This window comes from Centruroides vittatus, unplaced genomic scaffold (assembly GCF_030686945.1).
Source record: "Centruroides vittatus isolate TY-2023 unplaced genomic scaffold, ASM3068694v2 scaffold_464, whole genome shotgun sequence".
Taxonomy (NCBI): Eukaryota; Metazoa; Arthropoda; class Arachnida; order Scorpiones; family Buthidae; genus Centruroides; species Centruroides vittatus.
The window spans coordinates 1880768-1894431 of NW_027122710.1; the positions used below are offsets into that span (position 1 = coordinate 1880768).

The 13664-nt window shown below is 29.7% G+C and overlaps 1 protein-coding gene across 1 annotated transcript in view; it reads left to right on the forward strand.

Annotated features, from left to right (window-relative positions):
• Positions 1-13664, forward strand: part of LOC136989295 (coiled-coil domain-containing protein 66-like) — a 97093-nt gene that overhangs the window by 59323 nt on the left and 24106 nt on the right. The window contains exons 10-12 of the mRNA XM_067287416.1: positions 7582-7771; positions 10233-10494; positions 10562-10903. Of these exons, the coding sequence (XP_067143517.1) occupies positions 7582-7771; positions 10233-10494; positions 10562-10903 (794 nt within the window). The remainder of the gene's footprint in view (positions 1-7581; positions 7772-10232; positions 10495-10561; positions 10904-13664) is intronic.

A 13664-nucleotide genomic window follows, 5' to 3' on the forward strand; every position in this document is an offset into this window, starting at 1 on the left:
GTGTTTGTCAATGAGTGTGATGTCTGGTCTGTTGTGGTATATTCTTTTATCTGTGATTATGGCTCTGTCGTAGTACATTTTGTGTGTGTTGTTTTCCAATACTGTCTGTGGAATGTATTTGTAGTATGGTTCGTGGATGTCTACTAATTTGTGTTTCTTTGCAAGCTCTTGGTGTATTATATTTGCTACTTGATTATGTCTGTGTAAATAATCTGTCTGTGCCAAGAGCTTGCAACCAGAGGTGATGTGTTGTATAGTTTCTGGCATGATGTGACATTTTCTGCATGTGTCATTTGTGAGTGTTGCATCTTTGAGTATGTGTTTTCTGTAGTTTTTGCTATTTATGACCTGATCCTGTATGGCGATCATCCCAATCCTTCCGTCTCCCCAAAGAGGCATCTCCAAGCTAACCAGCTGTTTGAGGCAGTTTTGTCAACAAAATCCTGGGCCAGATCATAAGGATGCCTGCCATGGAGTTCCTTTCGAGCCCACGATTGCTTAATGGTGTCTATGCTTTTTATATGTTGTGTCGTGTCTGTACGACACGAGTGTAGGTTTAATGGTGTGTTATTTGGGTCTGTTAGAGTTACTGCTTTATGTAACTGTGATGTTTCTTGTTTAATGTAGAAAAACTCTCGCAGTGACTGTATTTGTTTGTAGTGAAGGTTAACTATGTCAATCAGGCCACGTCCGCCATGTTTACATGGAAGGGTTAATCTTTCTGTGGCGGATTTAGAATGATGTTGTTTATGCTTAGTAAGTGTAGTTCTTGTTTTCCTTTGGAGTTGCTCAAGATCTGTGTGAGTCCAATGTATAACTCCAAAAGAATATGTGAGTACTGGGATGACATGTGTTTATTGCTTTAACTGTGTGTTTTGCATTTAACTGTGTTCTGAGAATAGCATTTAACCTACTTTGGTATTCTTTAATTAATCTTTGCTTTATTTGTGCATGTTCTGTTAGTTTGGCCTGTTGGAATCCTAAATACTTGTAGAATTCGTCCTCTTCCGTGGATTCAATAATGTCTCCATTTCCAAGTGCAAAATCTTCTTTCTTCAGGATTCCTTTTTCTATGTGGAGTGTTTTGCATTTATCTAGGCCAAATTCCATTTGTATGTCCTTGGTGTATGAATGTGTGATTTGTAGGAGTTGATGAAGTTGTTTATGTGTGGATGCATAAAGTTTTATGTCATCCATGTACATGAGATGTGACAGTGTAAACTGTGTTGTTTTTTCATGCCTGATATTGTAGCCATATTGTGTGTTGTTTAACATGTTGGATAATGGGTTCAAGGCTAGGCAGAACCAGAGAGGACTCAAGGAATCTCCTTGAAAAATTCCTCTCCTAATAAAGATTAGTTTGTTTGTATGGAAGTGTTATGAAGCCTGAGATGTAGTGTTGTTCTCCAGTGCTGTATAGTGTTTTGGAAGAATGTAATGAGTGATGGATGAATTTTGTACATGTGTAGATTATGTAGCAGCCAACTCTGTGGAACACTGTCAAATGCTTTTCTGTAGTCTTTATATGCCATGGGTATGTTTGTGTTGTTTGTGTCCTTGTTGTAGAATGAATGAATCTATGAGTAACTGTTCTTACGTTGCTTACTATACATACCCTATGATTTCTATGGCAACCTTTTTGTTGTTCTGTAAGAATGTTGTGTTCTTCTTCATGTTTGTATATTTTGTTTGTAATACAGGCTGTCAATACTTTGTAGATTGTTGGAAGATTATTATTATTATGTTGAGTTTTGTGAGATACTCAGTTGACACCAGTGGCTGTGTACTATGCCAGACCAGAGTCAAGACATAGTAACTAAAACAAAACAGAAATTAAAGAAGTGTGTCAGTGTGTGTGTCTGTATTCAAGAATTTCCTAACAATATAACATGTTGAAACTAATCAAATAATTTAAAAAGCCAATGGGATCGGTAAAATTTTCAATTCTAAAAAACTTTAAGTTAAAAACCAAGTAGAAAACTACTCTTTAAAATCCGACTTCGAGTGAGTTAAAAAACAAATAAACAGAAACGAAAAGATGCTATACTTTTTTCATAATTTTATTGGTTCTATTCCCCAAATGCATTTCGCCAAGCCTCATCAGTGGGTAGTTGAGTTTTGGTAACCTCCGTTCCTTTTATGCTGGATGATGTTTTCCCAGCATGCATCTATCTGCATACCGTCATTCAGATTGATTAAATTTGCATATTCTTTTATACAAAAATGTTCTATTATTCTATGTTTTAAACAATCTTCTTCTTTATAAAGTATTTTTATATTATTTCTGTCTATGTTACAAAAATTATTTTTATAATGTAGGTACCACGGTGATTCTTCTCTTTTTAATCTTATTGCTGCCTCGTGCTCTTTTAAACGTACTTCTAACTTCCTTCCGGTTTCTCCGACGTAAGACTTCGTTTGTGGACAAGTACAAGATAATTTATAAATTACACCTGCAACATCAAGTTTGTTTAACATATTGGCATTATCTTTGTTTATGACATTAACTATATTCAACAATTTGTTTTTTTGTTTTGCCACGATACATATAGAATACTGTTTGAAAATTAATTTATATCTCTCATAAAGTTTATGTACATACGGAAATTTAACATATATAATATTATCAATATGATTCTTTACATTATATCTGTAATTTACAAATTGATTGTACCACTTACATAATAAATTCTTTGGATAATCATTCAATAAATATTTTTTAAAAAGTTGTTTTATTTCTTTATCTATGTCTTCTTGTAAGGATGTCCTGTTCACTATTTTTTTAAGGTCCATAGTAAAGACGTTTTTTTTAATTTCTACGGGACAATATGATTTGTAATTAATAGTCTTTTTTGTATTACATAATTTTTCGTACTTACGGAATAGCAATCGGTTTTCCTTTCTCAATATAGTAATATCCAAGTAATTTAATTCCTGATTTTGTTCTTCTTCACTGGTGAACTCTAAGTTGTTACTCAAACTGTTTGCATAGCTTTCAATATCTTTGGATGAAGTTATTTGTGAGTCATATATAATTAATATATCATCAACGTAACGTGCGTAGTATTCTATACCTGGAGCCTGTGATATATTTTCATCAATCGGTATCATGCAGATATCAGCCAGTTTTGGTCCGACAACCGATCCCATCGAGATTCCGTTCTTTTGTCGGTAAAAGTCTGTGTAAATTTTAAAATAATTATTTTTAAATATAAATTCAATAAGAAATTAAAATGTGCTCAGGTATATTATATCTATTTATGGTTTCCTTAATCATTTCTAGTGTTATCGATGGATACATGGATTTGATATCTAAACTCATAAGACAATGACTTTTTTTAATTTTACCTTTTAGTAGTCCATTAATTAATTCATCTGTGTTTTTTATGCTGTAGAGTGATCTATCGATTTTCTGCAAGTAAATTTTTAAGTAATATTCAAGGTTATATAAAACTGTTTTTTTAAAATCCACCAATGGTCGACATATATTACCAGGTTTATGAGTCTTAATTCTTAGATTTAACTTTGGATATCGTATATTATTAAAGTCTAGTATCTTTTTTACCTGGTGACTTGGGACTTCCTGCTTATATTTCTTCATTAATTTTGTAAGATTTTTCTTTATTTCCTTTAACGGATCTATTGGCAACTGTTCATATTCGTCAGACGTGACTATTTCATTTTTCTTAAGTAAAGACTTGGGCAAGTACAGAGGTAAAAATAGTTATATAACTGATAAAAAAGCAAATAATATAATCTTTCTGATTTTTTAATTATATTAAGTTTTTTAAGAAACATAACCTTTCCATAGTAAAGGCAGATAAATCGCATCAACTTGTTATATTAACAAAAGAAGAATTACAATTTAAGAAAAATGAAATAGTCACGTCTGACGAATATGAACAGTTGCCAATAGATCCGTTAAAGGAAATAAAGAAAAATCTTACAAAATTAATGAAGAAATATAAGCAGGAAGTCCCAAGTCACCAGGTAAAAAAGATACTAGACTTTAATAATATACGATATCCAAAGTTAAATCTAAGAATTAAGACTCATAAACCTGGTAATATATGTCGACCATTGGTGGATTTTAAAAAAACAGTTTTATATAACCTTGAATATTACTTGAAAATTTACTTGCAGAAAATCGATAGATCACTCTACAGCATAAAAAACACAGATGAATTAATTAATGGACTACTAAAAGGTAAAATTAAAAAAAGTCATTGTCTTATGAGTTTAGATATCAAATCCATGTATCCATCGATAACACTAGAAATGATTAAGGAAACCATAAATAGATATAATATACCTGAGCACATTTTAATTTTTATTGAATTTATATTTAAAAATAATTATTTTAAAATTTACACAGACTTTTACCGACAAAAGAACGGAATCTCGATGGGATCGGTTGTCGGACCAAAACTGGCTGATATCTGCATGATACCGATTGATGAAAATATATCACAGGCTCCAGGTATAGAATACTACGCACGTTACGTTGATGATATATTAATTATATATGACTCACAAATAACTTCATCCCAAGATATTGAAAGCTATGCAAACAGTTTGAGTAACAACTTAGAGTTCACCAGTGAAGAAGAACAAAATCAGGAATTAAATTACTTGGATATTACTATATTGAGAAAGGAAAACCGATTGCTATTCCGTAAGTACGAAAAATTATGTAATACAAAAAAGACTATTAATTACAAATCATATTGTCCCGTAGAAACTAAAAAAAACGTCTTTACTATGGACCTTAAAAAAATAGTGAACAGGACATCCTTACAAGAAGACATAGATAAAGAAATAAAACAACTTTTTAAAAAATATTTATTGAATGATTATCCAAAGAATTTATTATGTAAGTGGTACAATCAATTTGTAAATTACAGATATAATGTAAAGAATCATATTGATAATATTATATATGTTAAATTTCCGTATGTACATAAACTTTATGAGAGATATAAATTAATTTTCAAACAGTATTCTATATGTATCGTGGCAAAACAAAAAAACAAATTGTTGAATATAGTTAATGTCATAAACAAAGATAATGCCAATATGTTAAACAAACTTGATGTTGCAGGTGTAATTTATAAATTATCTTGTACTTGTCCACAAACGAAGTCTTACGTCGGAGAAACCGGAAGGAAGTTAGAAGTACGTTTAAAAGAGCACGAGGCAGCAATAAGATTAAAAAGAGAAGAATCGCCGTGGTACCTACATTATAAAAATAATTTTTGTAACATAGACAGAAATAATATAAAAATACTTTATAAAGAAGAAGATTGTTTAAAACGTAGAATAATAGAACATTTTTGTATAAAAGAATATGCAAATTTAATCAATCTGAATGACGGTATGCAGATAGATGCATGCTGGGAAAACATCATCCAGCATAAAAGGAACGGAGGTTACCAAAACTCAACTACCCACTGATGAGGCTTGGCGAAATGCATTTGGGGAATAGAACCAATAAAATTATGAAAAAAGTATAGCATCTTTTCGTTTCTGTTTATTTGTTTTTTAACTCACTCGAAGTCGGATTTTAAAGAGTAGTTTTCTACTTGGTTTTTAACTTAAAGTTTTTTAGAATTGAATATAACATGTATTCAATATAGTGGCCTTTTGTAGTGTGATGTATATGTTTTTATTCAATTGTAATGTGCCTAGGCTTTTGTGTAGTGTGTATTTTAAAAAATAAATAAATAAATAAATAAAATATAAATAAATAAATAAATAAAAATTTGGGGTCTTGCTTGTTTGTCTCTGTCAGTCCATTCATCTCATCTAGTTTGTCATTGTGTTCATTTGCTATTTGCGCTGTCTGTCTAGCTGTTAAGTAGTATTAAGATTAATAAAATTTTCTGGTTTGGTATGCCACTGATAATAACTTCCCCTTTATGGGATGAGGCTACCCTAATACATAGGGTATTCGACAGACAACACATAAGAGCATTAGAGGCTGCAGAAATCTACTGGGCCAACATAAGAGAAGTGTGCATCAACATGGATTACATTCCCGTACCAAATGCATGGAAGTATTATTTAGACTCTTAAAGGAATATATGTTGCTTACTATACATCACAGCCATTGTTCAAACTGATTTAAAAAATTGTTTAAATTATGTGTAGAACGCAGCTACATTCTATAAATAGAACAGTTATTTTCATTTGGCTTTTCCTGAAGAAGGCTGATTAAGGAGTGGTCAAAAACATTTGAATGTTGAATTTTGGTGTTTTGCTGGAAACTTTGAGTTTAAGTGAGAGTCTATAGGTATTTATTTTTGATTTATTTCCAACTATTCATGAAAAAAATAACTAGATTTATTATCCTAAAGATAGTACTATGTATAATTGTTGTTAATACAAAATAGGAAGTGTTAGAAAACAAGAACTAGACAAGTTATAAAATGCAACAAAAATTTATCTAATTCAAAACCAAATACAATTTATAAAACTTTCCTGACAGTCTTGAGAATAGTTCTAAGTTTGTCTTAAGTTTCTATCTCCACAAAATCCAACAAGTAATATGAAACTAGACTATTTACAAAATTAAGCTGACACACCAAAGAAAAAAAGTCTGGAAATTATGAGATATTCAAAAATGACAACCAGAAATTTTCTCAGTTTTTAAGTTGTATTAGTTCAATAACATTTCATGTACTTCAAGACATGCTCAATATGTTATTGAGCTTGTCTTGGGATGTCAGACTTTGTTCCTAGTGTACAGTCATGTTAGTACAGCTAGTAGTACAAGGGGGTGATGCTCCCTAGAAGTTTGCAACAAGGAAAATCTTATCTGTTTTCTGATAGCTGAGGGTGTAAAACATGTTGACATCTATTAGCAAATTCAGGTTTCATATGGGAATGCCTACTTATGGCTCAATTTATACATTTGCTGGAAAGACAAGCTCAAAAATAATATGAAAAGTGTAGCTGACTCTCCATAGTCCAATGGATTGCAAGATGTCACACTCCATGTGATTGTAGCTGCAGATGAGTATATTTGTCAAGATGAATACATTTTTGTGACAGAACTAGTTAAGATTTTACATATGATTTTGGTGATCTGGTATACATTGTCATCTGTAATTTGTTACTATAAAGAAATGGCTGCTGTGTATCCAAGCTACTAATGCTGGAAATGAAGGGATGATGATTCAATGAATGTTTTCTGTATCCTTGTACTCTCTGGACTTTACATTATAGGATTATCATGGTTTCTGGACTCATGAAAGAGGCTCTCATAGGCTGGAAATTTTGTTTAAATGAAGTACAGAAGGGGATGCATGAATGACTTTGCACTCAATCCTAAAGATGGTTTTTCTTCTAAAATTTAAGTACTATCCAAAAGATGGCAGACTAGCATTGAATGCCAGAGAAGCTATATCAAAAACTGATGCCATGTTTTTTGTAATATTGAATTTGGTTACTGCATAAAAAGTTAGTCTTGACCATTCTTGTAAATATCTAAAAGTAAATGATAAATAATCTAATGTTTGTTATAATTTTAGCATATCTTTGTTTAGTGAATTATTTATATTTTAATAATAATTTTTGTAGGAACAAGAAGAGAGAAAAAGAAAACTTTTGATTGCAGCAATGGAAGAAGCACAGGCTTCAGCAGAAGCAGCTAAAAGAGCAAGTAAAGCACAAAGATCTCAAAAATCAAGCAGTGAAATATGTTTAAGGAGTACAGAGGATTCTGTATTTACTAATGATAAAGCTCTTTCTGAAAATGAAGAAGGTAAAAGTATGATATTTATTATTTACATAAAAAATAAATTTATAGTTTTTATCATAAAAAAACTAAAGCAGATTTTCCAAGATATAGGATGTTTAAGTATCAAATGTAATTTTATTAAATTAGGATATAGTACTTTATCAGATAATATCAAATATTTAAAAATGATAGCTTAGAAGTTTGATATGTAAACATTAATTATTTAAAAGTACTATAAGAATTAGTCAAATAATAATAATTCTTGTTTTGGGAAACTAAAAATACATAGGGACGAGTGAGAATTGTCTACTTTTTAAAATTATGTAGATGTTCAAAATTTAGAATAGATGTTTCTTGATTTTAAACTCAACTCTGTACTTAGAACTTGTAAAGAATTTCCTTGAAAATGGATGTTAGTCTGAAAGTACTAGGGAAATCTGTTTTAATGTTAGTTTTTGATTATTTCTATATATATATATAATGTAATAATGTATTGACTGTAATAAATCAGGTTAAAGTTCTGAATATAAAATTAAATATACTATAAAACATTTTCCTCCATATGTAAAGCCATTTTCATCATACATATAACAAAGTTAACAAAGAACAGAGTTAATAAAATAGAACATTTAAAAAAATTAGCATTAGTTATGAAAATTTAAACAAAGTAAACAATTTACGCCCTATTTCTCTTGTAGTATATTAATTTTGTATGCTAATGTTTCTGGATATATTTAATGCCCATTTTTAAGCAATCATATTGCATAGAACAAAATTACAAAGTAGGACATACATTCTACATATTTAAATGTAACAAGAAAACAAAATATTCTAAATCATAAATAGACCATCACAAAAATTTTGAAAAACATATTATATAAAATTAAAATAGAACATGGTCTATCAGTTTGAATTCAATTAAATTCAAATATTCCACATCTTAAATAGAATATTACACAATTTTTTAAGATTTCCCATTACAGAAAACTTTGTATCTGATACACATTCAAAATTTTTGTAATGTTACAAAAGCATCTTATCTGTTAAACTAGTTCATTTCACCAATTGAGGAACAATGTTGTGACACAAACGCTTGCATCTTTCAGAATGAGTCTGCTCCATGTCACTGAATAATGGTGAAAAAATGTGTCCTTTATGGTCTGTTAGCATTATTGTCACTTAAACAGGAAAAAAAATTGTTGTTTAGGTAAAATACTTTCCTGTCATATATACATAACAACCAGGAAAATCAAAAATTCCTTTGAGATCTAGATCAAATACCTGAGCTGACCAGTAACAGTCTTGATCTCAATCCTTGTGAGAACTATTGGCATATTATGGACTCAAAACTTTCATAGAAGAGGCCTGAAAATAAACATTAACTGAATGAATATGTTGGAGAAGTTTGCATCACAAACTCTGCATAGAATATGTGAAGAAACTTGTCCTCTCTTTGCCAGAGGATGCAAAGTTGTTATTAAGGCCTGAATGTCCCTAAAAAGTAAAAGGATCTTATTCAATGAGAAATAACACACAGTTATGGTTTTTAGGCCTACTTATGCTGTGAACTCTTTTTTCCTTTTCTTTATACTACATATATTATCATTACAAATTGCAATTGTGTTGTGAAAGAGTATTAAATAGATGAGCAGTTATGAAGTTTAACAATTTAATTTTTAAATATAAACTTAACAACTCACATTACACAGCTAAAAAAAATGAGTCAGCAACATTTACTTAATTTGCCACTAAGCTCTCTCTCAGGCTCTCTTTCTTATAACTTACAATTATTACTTTATTTTCTTCCCTTTATTCCGATCAGGAACCACCATGCAACTTGCAACTTGAAGTCAAAAAAACTTCTAAAATTAACGAACAAAACACTATTAGATCGGACTATGTCCTCTAATAGTGTTTTGTTCGTTAATTTTAGAAGTTTTTTTGACTTCAAGTTGCAAGTTGCATGGTGGTTCCTGATCGGAATAAAGGGAAGAAAATAAAGAAATAAGGACTCAAACTTATGTTTGTATAACCTTTGTAATTCAAATTTGAATTTAACTTTAATTCCCGAGTTTTGTACGGAAATTACAATTATTATTTATAACTTTTACATCAATATATCACATTGCCAAATTATATAACAATAATATCCCCTTGGCAGTATTTGGCAGTAACATAAATATGAATTCATACTGTATGTTATTTGGCTGTAGTTTTATTTATGGATATTGTGTTTACTTAATCAAATTATGCAAATTTTTTGATTATCCAGATCACTTTTGTAATAAATTAATGTTCATATAATTTGAGTTTACTGTATATCAAATGTATTGATTTCTCAAAACTTTGAAAAATTAAATATCTCAAAATGTCATTAAATAATCTATTTTCTTTTGAGAATTTTTTTTATATTTCTTTTTATTTAAATTATATCTTAAATGGCTGATTAAATACATATAATTTTTATAAAATAAAAAATTTTTTCTCACAGTTACCAAATTATCGCCACAGAAGACTATTTATTCCAAGCAGAATGACAGTGTTACAAATTTGTGTTCTGATAAGTTTCGAGAATTTTCTGTGCAAACAACAGATACTTCAGAAACACATGGCTACATTGAAAACAGAATATTAACTCCCACAGTTGTAAGAATGAGGGAAAAAGCAAAAAACAAAAATAGAGAATTTGGAACGCAAACTGATTTTGCTTATGTAAATCAGTGGATTGTTGATGATGGAGATTCAGCTTTAAGGTATTTATTAAGTAAAATTTATAAGATTATTAAATCTGTAATGCATATTTCATTGTGTTTGTTATAGTACATCTAGTTCATTATTAAGTATTGGACCATCCAGGAAGAATAGAATTCAACATAATAAGCCAACAAAAGCATCGCAGAAGAATTATGAATATTTACAGTCTCCGGTAAAATGGGGTGTGCCTCCTCAGCAAAAACCTTTTGTTAAGATGTCGGAGAGAGATCCGCATTATCCCAAACGTAAAAAGTTACTTGAACTGAGAAGACAGCACTGGGAGAGAGAAATGGCAAATCAAAAGACATTATCTCAGTCACGGTCTTTTTTTCCACAACCACACAAATCAAGAAATGCAAAGATAACTAGTTCAGATGGCTCTCTAAGTAGTTCAGAGACAGAAGAAAAGTAAGTTTACATAAATATCAATGAAAGAAGCTTTAATTATTAACTGTGCTAAACTTAAAATTGTTACTATGTTTTCAGATTTTTGATAAATGTTAAGAAACAGATATGTTTTTTATTTTCAAATTTTATTAAATAATAATAATAAAATGTAATTTAAAATTAAATATGTGAGTAGACTTTTAAGACATTTTATAATATTAAAAATGTTTTTTTTTATAAGACCCTTGAATCAACTGTTACATTAATTATTAATTTATTACATTGTACAATTACATAATTTCTTCCATACAGAATTCATGTTCATTAAATGATTTCATTTCATTTTCTTTATATGAAATAGCCATAAAAATTAAAAAAAGAAAGTGAGTACAGATGCTGCTCCCCTCATGAACTGATTGTTAGAACAAAATTCTAGTCCAACATCTATTTTAGTTGTCATAAACCAGAACTATCTTTAGCCATTTACATGTTTTAGTTTAATATTTTGTCTCACTAATTTTTTGAAGTAAATGTTTATGATTTGTTTTATAATTCTTTTGTAATAGGATTTTATAATGGTACGTTGATCATATCTTAAGCCAAGAAGTAGCTGTAATTAAAATCAATAAGAAAAACAATTTTATGAATCAAGCATTTTACATAAAAACAAATATTTTTGCATTTAAAAATGTTAATCAGTTTCTTAAGCTTTATTTATCATTATTAGTTAACAATTTCTAGGAACTTTTATATGATAAATATTAAGTAAAACTAAAATTATTTTGCATTAGAAATGAAAAAGTTCAGTTTCATTACAGACTTAATAGCAATTTTAAGATGTCTTTGTAAAAATTTTTGTATTAGTCCTTGAGTATCTATAATTGTTAAATAAAATTTATAAAATTCAACTCCAAATTGGTAAGAGTTTGGGGCAAATATTAAGTTTATTGTTAGATATGCTGATGATACCTTAGTGATGTGGAAAGATATGAGCAGGACTGAGAGGTTTGTAATGACATTTTCAGATCTCACCCATTTAATTTAGAACAGGTGTCAGTCATCAAAACATTTTTTGGATGTAAATATCATAAGAGTATATAAAAAAAATATGTCAAAGGTTTATAGAAAAGCCACAAATAAACCAATATATGTGATGCCAAGAGAATCTCAGGACCCTGAACAGTATATTTGGAGGCCATTAGGATGTTAATCCATAGGGCATTGATCAAAGAGTAAGGACTTAGAAGAAGAGCTTAAAAAGATTAAGGATATAGTGATAATTGTGCGAGGAGAGAGGAAATTGGAAAGATAGCCAAAAAAAAAAAAAAAAGAGTGAAAGAAACTAGAAAGAGAAAGAAGAGAGTAAGTTCCTGGTTAATTTTGTGAAATGAGAGAAGAAGAAAACATTGCCCCAAAAAAATGATAGTGTTTAAAAGAAGTAAGACAATATTTAGTGTTTTGTGAAATGAAAATGATATGTTCCAGAAAGAGATACGGCAGGGGGTTTAAAGGATACCAGTAGCGAGAAAAAGAGGAGGTTGAAATGCTTTATATAGGAGCCACAAAAACAAGTTTGGATAAGAGAATTAGAGAATGCAAGAAGGACTTGTGGAAATGGAAAAATAACACAGTCCTTAGCATGGTGGCATACTAGAAAGAGAATCAGGTTGAATTTGAAAGGGCAAAGTTGATCTGTGGTGTTGAAGAAGGACATAATTTATGGACAACTGAAAAGCTTAAAATTTATGAACAAAGCTTAAATATGGATGTGATCAATATGAAAATGTAGAGTCATTGACAACAGCATGGAAATGGGTTATGAAAAAAAAGAAATCTAAAGGAACAGTATATTTATGGATCAAATTTAAATCTGGAAGTTATAAATAATAAATGAAGACAATACATCTTTTAAAGAAAGTTTTATTTTTGAATTAAAGATTTAAATAGAACATAAGTTTGAAAAAAGATGTGTATAAATCTAATATTTTAAAAAGAAGCATTGGGAGAGATTTTTAAAAAACATTCCAAAAAACCAGTTTTTGAGCAGAGGTTAAAATGATTCAAATTGAAATCTATTCTGATGGACAAAAAGTCTGAAAGTGCTTAGTTGAAAGTATTTTTAAAAGGTTGAACTCCAGTAAGCAGTAGTGAAAAGGGAGCACTTTGTTCACTTGGAATGGTTTTGATTTGGTAACCATTTTGGGCATTTGAGTTGAGTTAAGGTCAACAGTCAATGATGGATAAAACTCCAGATTTAATCTCTGCAAACTACAACTTTATGGTAAGTCTGCATGATTTTTCTCTGCTGCTACTGTTATACCCAGGGGACGTGGTCAACTGAGTGATGAATGGACAACTGGGAGACAAACTAATAGACAAAAATAACACACTTTTTTTAATCCTTTTTTTATTAAAATCGCCATTCCTTCCCATTGATTTACTACTCAGTAAATTTAAATATTTTTTGAGAAACCAGTTAAAGAAGGATCTGAACATAATTATAAGTGGGGTTTTTCAAATTCTAAATTTACAATTTTGTAATTCTATACAATAAAAATATTGAAGTTAAATTGAAATTTCATGCAAAAAATTAGTCAGCTACAATAAATAAAAATATACTCTTCATGCCAATAATTGTTTATTAAATAAATAAAACTGTCTTTCAGCATTAATCACATTATGAATTGCAAGGGATTTTAAAAAACACTGTCTTATCCTCCCAATCAAGCCTCAGCTGTCATTATGTAGATTACTTCATAATGACAGAGGTATTTTTTCAATA